The 19105-nt window shown below is 35.0% G+C and overlaps 1 protein-coding gene across 2 annotated transcripts in view; it reads right to left on the bottom strand.

Moving 5' to 3' along the window:
- The window catches only part of LOC146600632 (sodium channel protein type 2 subunit alpha-like), a 53070-nt gene that overhangs the window by 10289 nt on the left and 23676 nt on the right, over nucleotides 1-19105 (bottom strand). For both annotated transcript variants that reach the window (XM_085323691.1, XM_085323702.1), the window contains exons 16-21: nucleotides 18534-18986; nucleotides 11653-11770; nucleotides 9187-9341; nucleotides 7747-7920; nucleotides 1734-1856; nucleotides 1164-1445 (exon numbers count right to left, since the gene is read on the bottom strand). In XM_085323691.1, the coding sequence (XP_085179817.1) occupies nucleotides 1164-1445; nucleotides 1734-1856; nucleotides 7747-7920; nucleotides 9187-9341; nucleotides 11653-11770; nucleotides 18534-18986 (1305 nt within the window). The remainder of the gene's footprint in view (nucleotides 1-1163; nucleotides 1446-1733; nucleotides 1857-7746; nucleotides 7921-9186; nucleotides 9342-11652; nucleotides 11771-18533; nucleotides 18987-19105) is intronic.

Raw genomic sequence — 19105 nt, 5'->3', positions numbered from 1 at the left:
AAAACATGATAAGAAGATTGTCTAGAAATTCAAACCCAGATAGCTTTTGACTTTTCCTGATTAACTCCAGTTGACAGGAGTTATGTTAATAACGGTATTCATGAGAAAATATTTTGGGGAATTTAAATATTTCTTAGGAATTGCTTATCAGTTATGGTGAAATAAATTGAGGTGGCTGTAATATTCCAGGAAAATATTCCTGAGAGTCATGACATTACATAAAAACAAGGTACACGTGTTCAGTTTGCTGGAAACACTACATACTTGAACCACTCTATTCAAGACATGTTACAAAAGAACAAACACTGTGGTTCTCTTAGGCTGATAATTTATGCAATTTCCTGGGGCTATTTAGCAATGGCTACTGCTCCTCCTTGGAGTCCAACAGCAATCAAATGGTACCCTACTAGCACAATACTACCAGCTACCTGCTTGAGAGTTAAAAGAAGGTTAAAAATAAAATAGAGTTAAAATAATAATAAAAGAATAATTGCCCTGTCCTTATGAGGACAAATATTTTCCCACAAGCACTTTTTCAATGAACTTGATTAGGAATGGACATTCCTGTTCAGTCAGCTCCACTCCACAGATGCTGCCACTAGAAAGAAGCTTGTGCTAAGGATTCTGGCAAACTTGCCAACTGCTGGTCTACAGTTTAAAAACAAGCCCCAAGTAATCTCCAAACAAAACACTCAACAATAGCGATGACTAGAGTGCAGCTAATAGGAATGTTAGAACAGGAGATGAACTAAAAATACAGGCAAAGAGGAGAACAGAAAAAAAGTAAATTTTAACAATTTTTCCTTTCCATCCACTAAATCAATAGTGGGGTCTCTTTTTGTTTTGAAAATCAGATGAGCTCTAGAACATATCTATTTGATGACTGTGGTAAAAATCTACATCTATATGCCTTAAAAGATCAATGGGAAAAAAACAAACAAACAAACAAACAAAAAAACTAGCTGCATTTTATTGACCAGGTTCTGTATTTCTGTAGAATTTGAAAAGGCAGTAGTGACTGGGAACTTGCACAGAGCACAAAAATGAAATAAAATACTGTATCCATGCATATTTTGTAATATAACTCTGAAAATTACAGAATCAAATTTTACTGCTACAAAACTTAARCTGAGAAATTAATTTAGTAAAATATATACACTTACTACTTGAAGCAGAGAAAGATAACCAGCTCCAACATTATCAAAGTTTACTTTCAAGTTTTTCCACCGGACATCCACAGCAGTGTGAGAAAGACTGTTACATGCAGTCATATTATCAATTGTGTCTGATGAGAACATGTCACCAGTTGTGGTGTTAACACAGTGATAGAACTTGCCGGCAAACAAATTTACTCCCATGATGCTGAAAATTAGCCAGAATGTAAGACAAACCAGAAGTACATTCATAATGGATGGGATTGCTCCAGTAAGAGCATTTACAACCACCTAGTAAATAAACATACACATAAAAAAAATTTTAAAGAGCAATATATATCAGTAATTTCTAAACAAAGCAAACTAATGCAAAACATAAGTACAAATAAAATGTTGCACTGAAATAACTAGAAATAATGCCTTTAAAAATAGCAATATACAAGTAATACAAGCAAACATGATATTGACCACCTTGATAATAGCAATGCAATTCAGTATTTCTACACAATTTTATAATTCATTAGGCATATTTTTATGTATTTATTTCACAGATTATTTCAGAGTTTCCTTTTTTCTTACCCTCATGCCTTCAAAGCGTGACAAAGCTCTCAGAGGTCTCAAAGCTCTTAACGTTCGAAGTGATTTAATTGCACTAAGTTCTGAGAAACCAAGGGCATGAGCTATTAAGCTAACCAAGGAGACCTAGAGGAAACCAAACCAAACAAAAACAAAAGAAAGTAGTTTTTAATAGCCTCAAAATATAAATGTAATAACTAGAGGAAAAAAAYTTGAATATGGATGTTAGAAAAAAAGTTCCTAAGAACTCCAAGCTTCTAACAAGAACAAATAGAACAAAAAGTTAAAAAGGAACAGAAAGTTGTTTGTGAATTTCTAAATAATCTAAACAAAAAGAGATCTGAATCTCTGGAACTTTCATCACAGATACACATTGTGTGTTAAATGTTAGTTAAAAGAATGCATGAAATACCTGTGCAAAATGAAGGGTACAGGCTACACTGAATTACACATCAGATTTTTCTTTGGTATTATTGTCTGAGAAAATATATGAAATGACACTTATATTTCTCATGAAAAGCACTAAAATGCTGGATGAGCTTTTTACCATCACATGCAGTAAACTGTGATAAGTCAGCAAAACTGCTAGAAGTTAAAATACAATGATGTACATCATTATATGTATATATAACATTAATGAAAAAAATATATTGCAAAGGAACAACTGGATTCCTTTTGTACTTCCAGTGCTACAGAATTATTTAAGAACAGCTGAAACCAAAGAATAATCTATTAAAAAGAGTAAATCCATAGTATTTTTTAAAGAATACATAGTTTTCCTCTTCTGCTTCAAATGTTACATAAAAACACTCTCAGTCAAGCAGTAAAACAAGAAGGAGTTTTGACACTGGTTGCAAATTAAACTAACTGCCATGCGAATTAAACTGCAGTGAATCCAAATGAAAGGCGGAATCAATTAGACTCAGTATTTTCAAAATACAAAGTATTCTTCTCACTTCCATTCTCACTGCCACTGAAGTTTATGAGGGCATGACAATTTGGATAAATGGAATTTGAATAAAAGCTCAAATTTCTCAATAGGCTCAGCAAGTTTCAAAAGCACTGAAAACCTGCTCTGCATGAATTGTTACAATACTAACCAGTCCTCTACTGCAGACACACTATTACAGACATGACAAAATGTGACACAGTAACATTTATTTCTGCTAATTTGCACTCAAGAGTAGCTCACATGATAGCAGATATATGAGTAACTAATAATTCATATATCTTGCAGATGGTAACAGGCTCGAAAGTGGTATACACTGAGTCAGATAGGTCTTTCCTACCCACGTGCCAAACAAGACATGATTCCTGATTGTGTGATAGGCTGCCTAAAAAGAAATATCAACAAGACAATACTTTCCTGGTAAGTAGTAGCTGTGAGAAAGTCATAGGACTTATGATGGAAAATCATTTAATTGTGATCTACTATTTGTCTCTACAGACTACTGCAGTCTTTGAATATTTAAAAATGATCACAGAATCACAGAATGGGTAAGGTTAGAAGGAACCTCTGGAGATCATCTAGTCCAACCTCCCTGCTCAAGCAGGAACACCTAGAGCATGTTAGACAGCGTTGCATCCGGATGGGCCTTGAGGATCTCCAGAGAAGGAGACTCCACAACCTCTCTGGGCAACCTGTTCCGGTGCTCCATCACTCTCACAGTGAAGAAATTCCTCCTCACATCCAGGCAGAACTTCCTGCAGTTCAGTTTTTGCGTGTTGCCTCTTGTCCTGTCACATGGCACTACTGAAAAGAGTTTGTCCCCATCCCCTTGACACCCTCCCTTCAGGTACTTATACACATTGATCAGATCCCCCCCTCGGTCTTCTCTTCCCCAGGCTGAAGAGGCCCAGCTCTCACAGCCATTCCTCATGGGGCAGATAGATGCTCCAGCCCTCTGATCATCCTTGTAGCCCTGTGCTGGACTCTCTCCAGTAGCTTCAAGTCTCTCTTGTTCTGGGGAGCCCAGAACTGGACACAGTACTCAAGAAGAGGCCTCAGCAGGGCTGAGGAGAGGGGCAGGATCACCTCCCTCCACCTGCTGGCAACACTCTTCCTAATGCACCCCAGGAGACCATTGGGGGCCTCTTGAGGCCGCTTCCTGGCCCCAAGGGCACATTGCTGGCTCATGGTCAACTTGTCATCGACCAGCACTCCCAGGTCTTTCTCTGCAGAGCTGCTGCTCTCCAGAAGGTCAGCCCCCAGCTTGTACTGGTGCCTAGGGTTATCTCTCCCTAGGTGCAGGACTCTGCACTTGCTGTTGTTGAACCTCATGATTTTCCCCTCCGCCCAGCTCTCCAGTCTGTCCAGATCTCTGCAGTAGCTCCATGTCTCTCTTGTACTAGCGAGGACTGGACACAGTACTCGAGATCAGGCCTCACCAGGGCTGAATGGAGGTGCAAGATCACCTCCCTCGACCTGCTGGCAACAGATACAATCTGCTTCACGTATTGCTGCCAGATGCCCCTATTCTCTTACAGATTACCCAATTATTTTATTTGTGTATCTACATGGAAATAAATCCTCTTCCTATAAGATCAGCACACCTACCTAGCAATAATTGTATCATACTTTGGAAACTAAGATACAATACAGTGCCTTCGTTCTTTCTGCTTATTTCTTCTTTTGGAGGGGAAAAGGGAAGAGAGGATAGTTATCACAGCACTGTGGTAATAAAAGCTTATTTTTTGGTTTTCTCTGTGTGTGCGCACATGCTTGCACATCTTTTTTTAATTTCCTCTTCCTCCTCACATATGAGCATGGTTTGCACACACACCTTCATACTGATACCAGTTCTGAACTTACTTTCTTATTTAAGAGAGTGCTTAACTGTAACATTTCTCTGATATATAGTACTTTTTTTCATTTTCATTGTGATGAAATTACTCGTTTCATTCCATTTTTTTCCAATGTAGCAAATTCAAGAGGTGCATTGTAACTAAAAAAGATGGGAAAAATGTATAAAGCACACTGTCATGATATCTGTGAGACAGGATCCATTCTCAGCCATCTGCTTCGCTTCAATTTTCTGTTCCTTTAACTGCCAAAAACAGCACTGCACAGAAAAACCAATTCTACTAACCGCAGGCAGACACATCCCAGCTTGGACTTGTTAACTGCTTGTGTTCTGGACAGTGCATGTACCTTGAGATTTATTTCCTCTTTTAATATTTACTCTTGCAGAAGAGAGAATCTTATCTGTGAGAATTTCTGAAACCTTCAATACAGCTAGAATAACAGCTCAAGAGCTGATGGCTATGCCGTTTTGTAGGGAGAGTCAATGACTTGTGTCTTAAATCTTCCACTTCAGACAGCTGTCACCTGTGGCAAGTACATGTGGCCTTGAAGGACGTAACAGAAAACCTTCTGTGGATTTCTTCCCTTTGATGATAATTCAAGCAAACTTCAAACACATGATCCCACATACATTTTCATTACATCTTTGAATATGCACATGCATGAGCAAAACCAGCATTTGTGCTTGTTATCTCCTTTTGTAAATGTGAACATTGGAAGAACAGGTAAGACAATTTCCATTTGTATGCTACAGATTCTTTCCCGAAGAGGAGACAGCCAGAGAGTTGAGCTGTACATTTACAGAACAGTGTGCCTGAAAGGAGCTTGTAAAATGTTGTCTTACTATGAAACACTTATCATTTAGACCAGTACTGGCAGGGCAACTTTGTTTAATGTTTTTATGGATAAAGTTATAGGACAAGAAGATACACCAAAGCTGGATTCAGGTAGCTGAAGTCAGCACACCACCTGTCACCTAAATCAACCAAGAAAGAAAAGTAGCAGTAAGTGAGAAAGTCAAAGTTTTTGGCCTGAAAACAGTAAAACCCAAAAACCTCAGTAAAGTCACCAGAAGCTAAGCAGACTACCACTGATTCTTTCTAGGAAAAGAAATTCCACTGTGCAGGTGGTCAAACACTGGAAACAGTTTGTCCAAAGAGGTGGCAGAATCTCCATTTATCTCTATTCAAAACTAAGCATCACATGGAGCTACCTGATCTAACCTTGAGGGTGGACCTACCTACTACTAAGCTGGCTTTGCTTTGAGCAAGGAGCTAGACTGGACAACCTCTGAAGGTACCTTTCAGCCTATATTATTCTATGATGTGCTGTTTCAGGCTCATAAGATGTAGGCATGCCCAGCAAGAGGTGAAGATAGCAACACGCAAGCACTGAAATCTCAGAAAAGAGGGAATACTCCATACCTTTCTGTACATTAGATACAGCATGCTTTACTTAAAACAGAACTCAAACAAAACTTAAACAAAACTCAATTTAAGATAACCTTTCACAAGACAAACAGGAATGAAAATTCAAATATCATGAGGTTCTGGAAACATATTGTCTTGGAATCCCAACAGGAAATGAGACTAAAGCATGGACTCAACAATCCTACGCACAGACGACAGACCAAATGGAGGATTGCTGCTGATTTCCCACTAATTATGAATTATGAAGTGATCCTATGTTTTTATTTAGCGTTTCAGTCATAATCAACAAACAGAAGTCTATAGTGCCCTTAAAACAAAGGAATATGTAAACAATTTTCCAGTTTCATTCAGAAACAGTCCTAACAGCTTGTTTTTCTTTGCCTTGTTGAGAGCACCTTGTTTTGCAGAATTTAATGTTAAGAAAAGAGTGAAACGTTATTATATTTACTGGGTTTCTTAGAGATCACTACATTTGTTTTGGAACCCCGTATTAAATTTATACTTCCTACAGATACTGAGTGTTCAGAATAAAAGGAACGGAGAGAACAAGCAAGACACTGAGACAGTCAGGAGGATATTTCCCAGATAAGGCTGCAAAGCTGATTAATAAAGAAGGGTGGACACATGAAAAGCTCTGTTACTTCAGAAGAAAAGAGAACTAAATCATTACTTTAGATAGTCACTAAAATGTCAAAGTCCGGAGTATACTGGCAATTCAACTTCTCTCAGTCACTGTATTCAGACTCTGGAAGCAAAATTTCAGTTGGACACTCCAAGTGAGAAGTATATAAACTGCACTTCCCTGAGAAAACATATGTTATTTCTCATTTCACTGAGTTAGTCCATTTGCTGAGAATGAGCAAAAAAAAAATATTTTTTTTCTTTACTGACACTAAAAAGAGAAGCAGTTAAATGAGGAAGACAAATAACACTACTTGTACCTTTTCCTCCAAAACGTATTTTAAAAGAGTATGTGAACTTCAATCACTTTGGAAGGGGACAAATGTCCTGGATTTGTCCTGGATTCCAGATTCTATCTTGATTCTAGAAATTGCTCCTGTCATTTGTTAATGAAAAACAGAAGAGCTGCACTGAAATTAGCCTTGCAGTTAAGCATGCAGTGAGCACCACAAAAATCAAAACAAGGACTGCTGAAGAATGATTTCCACCCTTTGAAGGTGATCCTTAGGCCATTACTACTCCTTCCTTTTTGTTTTCCCCAGCTGTTTTTTTTTTTTTTTTTTTTTTTTTTTTTTTTTTTTTTTTTTTTTTTTTTTTTTTTTTTTTTTNTTTCTCCTGTCCTGATTTTCTGATACCATTCCCCTCTGTATTCTTTGCCAGTGACTCATTAAGCACAGGATCCCTTGTTCCTCCTTAACTCCATGTGATTACTTAAACCTTCCTTTTCTTTCTACTCCTGCTTCCTCCTAGCTCTATGTCACCAAATCCAGAAGACTGGATTTCAATCTGTATTTCACATYCCTCCTTTACTGCTGATACATCTCACTCACTGTTTGGGAACTAGTGTAGTAAAATACAGGTAGAAGACATAGAATTAAAGATAACATATATATGAAGGCAGATGTAGTTACATATTAAATAACTACAATAGAATCTAATTCAACAGTATGTTAAACTTTAAAAATAACAGTTCTGTTACTTTTAACTCACATTCATGTTCTTCACTGTATACATATGTATAACACAGGAGTCACGCAAAATGACCTGCTTAAAAATAGAAACAGAATAAAAAGTAGAAATAGGCTACTTAGATAGTACATACATCAACAATCAGGAAGTCCAGCCAGCACCAAGCATTAGTGAAATACGTTTGAAAACCATAGGCCACCCATTTTAGCACCATTTCCAGAATAAAGACGTAAGTGAAGACTTTGTCAGCATATTCCAGTATCACCTTGATAGTCCTGTGCTGTTCAATATATATATCTTCAAAAGCCTGTGAAAAATGAGTGGTACAAGTCAAATATTTATAGCTCTCCACAAACTAAAAATTAAATCACAAGGGAAGAAAAAAAGGCAAAGGTAAATCACTTTCTACTTTAGATGTTCTACCTGCAAAAGGCAGCATTGTAATGTATTCTTTCAGAGTTTTAGACTTAATCACCTGATGATGGGATTACATATATTGATGGAATTTGCCAAAAAGGTTTTAGAAATTTCAATTGAAGTCCRCACACAATTACAACTTGTCACTCTGGGAAGCAGTGAGTATGCAGTCTCACGATCGTAATAAATTCAACTAACAAAAGTGAGTAGCGAGCTACAGTGACCAAGCATTGGTCCCAGGGACTTTTTATCACTTTACTGGGAAAAGACTTCTTGAACTTGAATTTTACACTCCATAGAAATGTGTTTTAAATATGATCAATGTTTATGAATTTTAACTATTTTCTACCACTTCCTGTAGAAAACTATTGTAAGCAGAAGAGAACTTGTACAATGATGAAAGGAACACTCATTTTCTTCTTCCTTCCTAGCCTTCCAACAACCAAACTCTGGTGAGACTAATGATGATATAACTACAATACTGACTAAATACTGCATGAGGCACAGAAAACAACTCAGTATACCCATGCACACAAGTTTGCAAATATATGACACAAATTATGTACTTCCTGTATAACTATAGCTGCTTCCTCTCACTGCTCCTGAACCAAGTTGAATAACAAAAACATATTCCACAACCAAATCCTAGGGCAATGCTTAACAGATGTATGAATGACCCATCTTCAGTAAAAAGTTTAAAGGAATTCAAGGATCTCTGTATAACAGTCTAGAGATACTGACAAACTAAAATTAAAGCAGAAAAAGAATTTCAAACAGGAAGAATTCAGTATTTGTACTGCTTTGAGGACAATTTTAATTTACAGTAGAGTAACTATTCCAGTTAATACACGTAATTCATTTTCCATGTTTTTGTAATTACTTAAACAAGATTTTAAATGTACTCCTCTTCACGAGCTCYCTCACATATGCACATCACATCATATTCACCAAAAATTGACCTGCAGAAAGTAATCTGACATCAGAATTTTAATGGCTATTATATATGCACTACCTAAAATATTCTCAGAACTTAGTTCAAGCTCTCTTTCAAACCAACACTGACATTACTTCCTAATGAACAGAGATGTGCTATAAACATATCTTCGATAAAATGATTTTTAAAGGTGCTGTTTCTACAGGCACATTCTCTACTTACCAGAGCTCCACTGCTGAGAAGAATCATGAAGACGATGAATGTTTCAAACCAGTTATGTTCTACTATCTTGTAGCAGGTTTTTCGGAGGTTCCACCACATTTTTCCTTTTGTACTTTCTACACTGACTTTACAGCATTTAAACTTCTGTACACAGCCTTAACAACACAAAAAATTACAAATCCTTATGTGACAGAATTTTCACTCTTCTAAAATAATAAAAATAGCATTAAGTAGTTCTTGCTTCATAAGTCAGATTACTGGATGCTACTAAAAGCCTTTCTGATTTGATTCTCTAGAGTTGGAAAACTCACATTCAGATTAATTTTTCTACTACTTTGATGCTCCATCAAGCCTAGAATCAAAAAAGTCACAAATATCAAAAGATTCACAAACAATTTACAAACATATTTTTACACATGCACTTTTCATCTATATGAAGAGAAACAAAGACTCAATAGAATTGTTAGGAGGTAGAAATAAAGAACACGAACTACTGAAGAGTTTAGCAGCCTCTTTTAAAAGGACTTCTGCTGCTAATCTAAGGTTCAAATAAACTGCACAAACGTAAACATCCCTTACCATGCTACGGAATGAGGTATGCTGCAGAACTGATTAAGGTTACCTCTTTCATGACTCAATAATTACAATTTTAACAATGGATTTAATTGAAGATTKTGAGACAGTTTAGATGCTAAAAAGTAAGCTCCAGACTCCTGGTCGAAGTAATACAATAAGAACGGTCKTCTTTATCCACCAATAAAACATTTTTCCCTCAAATCTGAAAATCTCTTATTGAACTGATACAAGAAATTACACAAGCAGTAAGTAAAAAGTCAAAGTAAATGTCAAAATACTGGAAAATAGAATTGTATGGAATTTAAGAAGTACAAAACATTCTAAATGCAGTTTCAATGCCAATATTTAATCTGGATACAGATAGATTATTTTGTCGTAATACGCATTTTCTGTGATTCTATTTGCATGGATTCAAGATAATTTCAAGAAAACATAATAATTTCCCAAATGAATACAGCAATAAAATAACAGTGTTCTTTAAGTGTAATGCAGAGAAACTTTTACATGGAGTACAGATTTGTGGTAACCATCCACAGAATTCAGTCCCACCTTGGGGAGCTCTCTATTTCACCATGAGGCCTCAAGGATCTACCTGCAATAGCCTGCAGGCTCTAGGAGAACCCAAGAGCCTCAGCATTCACCTAATAGCAGCCTCCTTATTTCTTTAAAAATGATTAATCATAGGGAAACATAACAAGGTTTTCATGATTGTAATGGGTCCCAAAGGCAATGTTACAGTTTTCTGGTGAGTGTCATTGAGTTCATGTGTTACACGTAAGTAATACTGTGTTTCATCAGCTCAGATGAAAATACTACCACTATGATGATTTACCACACCTTCAATTACTCAAAATACCTGGGTAACAGAAAAATCAACCCTATGCCAAAGACTATTAGACATTATACATTATAAGAATAAAGAAGAATTCTAATATAATGTTAAACTATTCAAAAGTGCAAAATTTTGATCAAGAGCTTGAAAATGACACCATAATCCCAAACGATTTTTATTTTTAAAAATGAGTTAAATAAGAATTTTTCTGAGGACAAAAGCCCTAGCCCTAATGGCATCTTCATAACACTAAGAAAAAAGCATGGCTGATAAATATTTGACAGGGGTCGGAGAGTTAACCTGGGGACATTTCTGTTTTGAGTGATTTTCTGTTAATCATGACTTAAAAGGAAGATAAAATCTGTGATAACAAAAAATGGAAAATATTCTCATGTTGTAATTCCCAAAAAGAATACAGGTATGCAAAACTAAAACTAATGAAATCACCTAAACACACTTAAGTATGCTGTTAGACTTCTACTTGAAAAAGACGCAGGCTCTCTTTTATCCTATTTAATTTTATTTGTGCCATCCTACACTATATTTATGCACTCCCCTCGCCCAATATTATTGCTGGAAGTTCAAGATAATCTGTCTGTTGTTTGATTCAACCTTCCCGAGATCTGAGGCATCCCCTGGATTGCCTTCTAATGCCACAGAAGGACAATGAGTAAACATGATTCTAATGCAAGCTTCTCAACTGAGTAGTTCCATTTAAGTGGAATGAACTTGGTCTAGGGATTTATCTCGCAGATTTCACTACTGAGAACAGGTCACTTAAATCTTACAGAATAGTATTGAGTATTTACCTAAAATATTATAAATTAAAATGTACACACATATTTAAATTTGTATCACACAAATGTCTCCATAGACCTAAGCACATCTACATTGGGCAAAATTAATTGTAAGAACTGATAGTCTAGGATCTGGGACTGCTGTAGCAAAAAGCTTCCCTGAAGCTTAGCTTCATTTAAACACTGCCTATGCTTGTTGCAGACAACTCAAATGTAAGTATTAATCCCAAATTTTATTTCCGTATCTTCTGTAAAACGTACCTTCTGTAAAACATGCCTGTGGCTCTAATGCTTGTTCCGGTTCATTCTCTGCTTTTTCTYCTCCAAAGAGAGCTAAATTAACTGTACTTCCTTCAGATGAGCTAGAAAAATTTAGCTTCTGAAAATAAAATTCCATAATAGTAGTTTTACTTTACTGATACTTACATGTTTAGAAACGGAATTAACATTAAGCATGCAACACTGTGTGCAAATAACAACCAAGAGCAATATTTGTGGTCAAGAACACACACAAACATCCACACATAGCAGTCAATGCTGTTGAAATGTGCATAATCTTTCACTTTCTATCCAGAGACTGGAAAGTGTATCATGTAATCTTTTCCATAAAATTTCAGAATTTCTGGCGTAACTACAGTACAGCTTTGTTATTCATCAAAACTAACTATTATCAAGTGGATTTTCTAAAATATTCTATTTATTTTGCATTCTGCTACTATTCACTTATATATATTTCTCTTGCTACAATCTAAACTAGTACCTATTATAATGCATGCTCCAAGATGATGCAAGTTACTAGCAGCTTTCATTTTAACTGTCTCCTAAACCTTAAGACAGTAAATCCTGACAGATAGAAATACTTTGAATTGTGAATTATAAGAATAAACTGTCTCAGAGAGAAACATATAGTAGACTTTCATGGATTGGTTTTAGTTAAGTGCCAGTTTTTTATAACATAAAAATAAGACGAAAAAATTATCAACTCTTTTCATTGCCATCTTAAATATCAGAATGATGTGAGCTAACTGCTTCTAGTATATATGACAATTTTTACAATAAAACTGAGTACTTAAGGATTTCTTCTTTTTTTGAGCTTTAGTTGTGCCGCAAGTGATGTCAAAGTATTAGGCAATATTCCTCAAAGAAAAAAAATACGTATTTAGGTATATGATCAAGGTAGGGATTGCTTACTAGCCATTTGAAAAGTGCTAAAAGAAAATTCATATTAGGAAAATTCAGATGTGAGAAATTACTAGAACGTTTTGCTCAGTACCTTTATAAAACAAATTAAATTGGCAAAATACATGCATTTTTTCCCCCAGCACAATGGTCACCCAGTAGAAAGCTGCATGGTAAGGTTAGGCATAGAACTAGTCAGGTTACGTATCTCAATTCTTAATTTTAAATCTGTCTTAACTCATAACTATCATTACCATATGAACAACTTCTATGCTTTTTCATATATACTAGAAAGTTTCAAAAAGGAAAAAGTATGATAAATACATTTCAACTGGCATTAATTTGCATTCTTTTTTGCCAATGCACAGATGAGTTACACTGCGTATTCTGAAACTACTCATTACTCTGGTACGCATACCTGTAGACTCAACAGACAGCAAAAAAAAAAAAAGGGATTTTTTTTGAAGAAATAATTAAAATGACACAAATTACATAAGCAATAAAACAAATACATAAGAAGCCTGATTTTTTTTTTTTTTTTTTTTTTTTTTTTTAATCTTGCTATCTGGTCTTGCAAAAATCATGTTCTGGAGACATTAAAGAAAGACTGTAGTGTATTGTACAGTTAATCAGTGTATGAGTACCAAACTAAGTCAAAGTAGTTTTGACCACAGCATTCTCTGACATTTTACAATGTTATAACCAGTAAGTATGTAACATCAGTAATGGATTCACTGACACACAAATAAATGTGTGTAGGGAATGATGTAAGCACACCTTGTAAAACAGCTTCAGTTTTGTAGAACTAATATAATTTTCATGAATTTAGCAAGACTTTCATGATTAAGAGATATAAGACATAACAGCAAACAAGTTAGAGGCACCATCTGATCAAGCTCTATTTATGATTTTGATTGCAAAATGCAAAGAGAGGAAATCATTTTAGGTATTAAATTAAAAAACGTTATTTTTTGCTATATTTGCAAAAGAAAGTAAAAATAATTTAATAAGAGAATGTGTTCTACATTAACTTTTATTAAAAACTGATTAAATAGTATTTCCTACTTTGCTGCTACTTTAGAAACTGAATATCTGGAATAGACTGCTGAAGTTACTCATACTTATGTAAACGCTTCTTCTCCTATCTTTTCCTGTAACTAAATTTATGGAACCTGAATATACCACTATAAATCTACAACAGTTTATTAATATGCTGCTTTCATCATTCCATGACAGCTTGCATATATAAATATATACCTGCGTGGATATATGTATATATCCACACACATATACATATATATGGGGGTGGGGGGGAAGAGAGTGTAAAATGCTGCAGCAGTGATGAGTACACTGAATTTATGAACAGCATTATAAAACAAATTAGTAGTAATCAGTAATTTTAAAAATACTTCTTCTTAAGGAGTAAAGAAATGTTGTGTTACATTACTAAAGGAAATGAATAGCAACATGAAGTGGCCTGGATCCTTTGAACTGTAAGCTAATTAGTATATATTTTGAACAAATGATGTGAATTCAACTTGGAAAAAAAAAGATTTTTTAAGAATAAGCAGTATTAAAAGATGAACAATCCTAAATGGAAAAGAAACTGGAAAGAAGCAGTGTACTTAGGACATCAAGGTAAATATTTAATACATGCTAGAAGAATCAGATATTACAGAGTTTAGTTAAAAAGGGTAGTTTACTTTAGAAAGCAGATTGGAGGCTCTCTCAACTGTTTTGATATCAAGAAGAGAGCGCCTCATTCCCTCTTTCTTCTGGGCTTAGCCTGAAGACAGGAAGATTTAATTAAACATCACTAGTCTATTTCTGTGGGGTCCTTCCTTTTCCAACACCAAAACCTCCTCCTAAAATTAAAATATTATACAAATAAGAACTCCCACCAGAGTACTATTTTCCCTGCTCTGTTTTAATTAAAATTCAGTTAGTTTCTTTCCTATATACAAAGTTTGCAGGATCTAACTGATTTTTTGAACCACTCCAGTAACGACAGTTTTAGAAAAGAGAGAAATGTCCATCCTTCGCCTCCCACGGCACTTAGTTAACCCTTAGTGTAATATATCACAAAAGAATGCATGAAGAATATATTGCAAGACTGCACAAAAACCTACATGAGCAAGCAGCAGGACTGCCATCTATTTAGAAGAGATAATTGAGAATAGGGAGCACATCATTTCGAAGAATTAAGGTTTGATTTTCGGTTCTAAAGTTTAGAGGCTTTGGAGAATACTAGTCATTTTGTCTTTTCAACAATAATTTTCATAGTTTTAGCCTTATCTTTGATTTTTTTAATTTTGTTTCTTTAGCTTCCTAATTTTATATTGTTCTAAAATACCAACATTAATTTAGACACTTACTTACATCCTGCATAAAATTTCTGCTTAGAATTATATTTTATGTCTGTGTTTTACGTATTCAGCATTGTCAATTCATACATTGCTTATGAAGAGCAAAACTGATATAGATGCTTTCCTAACTTCTGATCCTACAGGCACACACTTACTTCATGATTTGAATATAACTAAAATATTATATCTTAATAAAAGCAAAAGAACTATGTATATGTATAGAAAAGATGTTTGCTTGTTCCCATGAGTGTATCTTTCATCTTATGTTTTAACTTCTCTTATACAATAAAAATGGAATTTAAATGATAAAAACATTATGAACAAATATGAAAATTTCAATTAAAAATACAACATATGTTAATATTACACATACAATTATTTGTATGCTAAGATATTAATAGGCATTGTTCAAATKAACATAATCAGAAAATGTCTGTAATAAGATGACAGCTAAAAAGATGTTTCAACAGATGAATAGAAAAATTCAATTAAACCTTTACGATTTCATAAAATCATAGGCTATTAATCTGTTTTAAACTTGAACAATCTTGACACTTAATAATTCAGTTAACAATAATTAAAAACTACAGAGCATGCAGCTTATGCTACAGAAGTAGTACAGAAAATACCAAAGATGTAACAAAGAGAAACATGTTGGGGTTACCCCCAACCATGCTGTGATGTGAGTCACAGGACTCAGCTTACAGAACAGCTGTGCATGTTTCCATTACATTACAATGGATGGGAAAAAATATACTGTAGTTGAGTAGCATGCAGGCCAGTTCATTTTAAAAATGATCATGTATGCATGATTTGTTTAGGTAACCTGTGTAAGCGTGCTGACATGTTGCTCTGCCTGGTTTAAAAGCACCAGAACTGCATTCTTGACTGATCCAGGTTGATTTTACTCCTGTGAGAAGTAAGAATTGTATGCAATGAAGTTCAAAACATGGTACCCTCTAGGTTGTTTGAATTCTGGAAACAGCGTAAGTATGGACTCCTACTTATTTAAAAATGCTTTTTCTAGGTATGTTACACATTTGCAAAACATAACGCTTAGAGGTGTTCATTAAAGACTTAAGCATATCCAAAGACATACTGAAAAAGATAAAATTAGCAGAATATCTGAAGTCTATACATGTATATTGGACTGGGTCTGAACCTAACAAGAAGAGACAACTACACCAACACTACATATACTACAGCTSTAACAGTCCTCTAAATAGTAGTAGCTAAACTTTTAAAATAATAAATTATCCTTGTACTTTGTTTTCAAGGTTGTCCCTAGTCTTTAGTAGATGCTAAATATATGTCTAGGATACAGTTTCTGAAAGTAACCACAGGGCAAAACAAAACAGACAAAAGTATCAGTTATACAGCCTCAAAGATGAAAAACTTGGTAAGCATTTTTTCACATCATCATTAGTGTGGTTTCTTTTTTTAACCGTGTATCTTAAAAGAAAAATGTTTCAAATAGTATGAAGTGCATTATGGATTGGAGCAGATATATAGCAATGTAAAAAGCAAATTCCATGCAGAGCTATACATCTGTAATCGTACTCTAAAGTATTTCAAATCTATCTTGTACCAATCTTCTGATACAAATCTCATCTACATTTCTCACAAAGGTCTTCTCAGAGGATCACCAAACAACGTAGTTTTTTAACATCTCCAATATAACCTATTCCCGTTTAAAGGCAAATCCTGCAAGAACRAGGTGAAACCAAACACTTGTATGCTCTGAGGACCTTCAGGGAAGACAAGACTGTTTGTCAGAGCTGTGATCTGTTTACAAAATGAAAGACAATCTCCTTACTGTCTGCAATGTGAAATATGTGCACTATGCTAATCCTTACTGACTTCACATTGCAGTGGGTTAAAAAGAAGTTCTTAGAAGAAGTTAATAGATAACTGTATCTTAAAAAAGAACTGATGTTTGTCTTTCATATCAAATATCAGAGGTGAAAAAGCATACACTATTACCCAATTATTTAATATAAAAGATTAAAAAACATTTCCCTGTAAGGGTTACATTTAACAAAGTTACCAGAGCAAAAGTAAATTACCTGGAATCATCAGCTATTCTTTCCACAAAACCAAGATTTATTCAAGCATGCTAAAACAAAGGCCAGTAGCCTTTATTCAGTTTAATATTAAACAAAAGATGTAGCAGCTACTGAGCAGGAATCATAGCTTCCTTAAAAAAAGGGCAGTTAATACTTTAAAACATTTTATGAATATTTATGAATATTGTTTGTTTGCTTTTGAGAGGCCTTTTAGTCATCTAAGGTCTTATCAACTGACAGGTCAAGATAACACACAGAACCTCCATAAAGCAGGCAAAGTAGATTAAGTTTCAGGAAACGAGCATTCAAATAGCAAGTACAGTATCATTGCAGCACTGCATTCTACAGYTAAAAATACAAAAAACAACTAAAAACTCACCTTACTACGTTTTCCAAATTTAAATTTAATCTAACTACATTTTGCTACAACAAGCTTATTTCTATAATCAGGAAAGAATAGGGGCAGTACCCTATTTTTTCAGGCAAGTTAGTAATGCAAATTCATTGCTGGTTCAAAAAAGCAAGCAAAACAACCCAAAGCAATCCAGGTTGGAGGAGGGCTGACTGCACAAGCAGTGGTCACCCACTACTGTCCTCCTGACCTCGGTGCCCTCAGGTGCCAGGGGATGCCTGGTGCTCTGCTGCTGCTGCTCCCTGCTCCCCCACAGGCTGCACAGGAGCCACAGCCTGCAGATGGAAAAGTCTCTCTCAGAAGCCTACTTAAATCCGTGATTTTGCTGCCCTCCTCAGTCTCCTGCTTCTGACAAGTGACTATTTTCCTAAAGCCGACCCAGTTTAAGGTCAGGCAGTTAAATTTGAAGTGACTAGTTCAAAACTCTCAGAGGCAAGCAAGAAGTTAATATTTTTCATTTAGTAATTCTATTTTTCTCTTTCATTTTCTTTGGGATATTCACCTTAAAAACTGCCATTGTTCCCTTGTTTTTTTTCCCATCCTTTTAAGAGAATAGAACAATTATGGCTCTCATTAGCACCTGTCAGCACCTCAATAGCTCATCCTGTACTAATAATGCTCATTTCCATAGATTTCAGTGGGCTTTAAGATTCAGATGCAAAGGGCACTAATATTCTTTTTAATGTATACACTGTTTATTTTTAATAGCACTTTACTTTCCAGAAATCTAATAACTATATACTAGAACAGTATGTCTTTTCAGAACACAGAGCTTTTATTTCTGTGTATTCTGTACATACATACTAATTCATCTATCCAAATGAAGAATTTGGAAAAGCTAGTTTTGAAAAACTCTTTTATAAATGGTTTAGTATGCCTTTGTATAATGCTGCCTTTCCCAACCTCTTTCATTCTACTTTCATTTTAGATTTGTTCACTCACTGCACACTCCAACAATCTGAAATCATAAATGCTTTCTTTTCTAAGCAAGAAAAGCCATATTATGAAAGAATACAATTGGTATACATCAGAAGATCATAACAACTCATTTGTAAAATATATATATATATAATAAATATAAATATATATATATATATATATAAATTTTGAAATTCCTACCTCCTTGCTTTCCTCCAGATCCGACTCACTGCTAAACTCTTCTGTATTTAGATGCTCAAAATCAGATTCTCCAACAGCTATCGGTACTGTAACAGTAAGGCTTGGGTTGTTTATGAACGATGCATAATCACTGCCAGCTACAACACTGGTGGTTCCATTCTCTTTTTTGTGATAATTCAGATCTCTCTTTATTTCAGCGATGGTACGGTTAGAAATGCAACCGTCTCTCTTATCATTCAACTGATCTGTTGCTTTTCTTTCATTTACAACAGTTTGTTTCCTGCAAAAAGATTTCTGGACACATTCTCTTGCTTTTCTCTTCACACAATCTATTCCGTTCTGAATTCTTGCAACAGCAGTCTGTAAATTGTTCATTTCGTTATCATCCTCTGTAGGAGAAAGGCTGTCTGAACTAAATGAACTCAGCAGTAAGGCCAGAAAAAGGTTCAATACCTAAAGACAAAGACAATGCAGTTGGATTTTCCCACTTCAGTCTTCATTCACATACTGCTTCTATCATCGATTATTAACAACTTAGGCTTCCTGTTGTTCTCTGCTGTATATGATTTTGG

The sequence above is a fragment of the Rhea americana genome, unplaced genomic scaffold (genome assembly GCF_003343005.1).
Source record: "Rhea americana isolate MKP2758 unplaced genomic scaffold, rheAme1 scaffold_12, whole genome shotgun sequence".
Lineage (NCBI taxonomy): Eukaryota > Metazoa > Chordata > Aves > Rheiformes > Rheidae > Rhea > Rhea americana.
The sequence above is the reverse complement of the archived record's forward strand: the minus strand, read 5'-3'. Positions and strand labels throughout refer to the sequence as shown.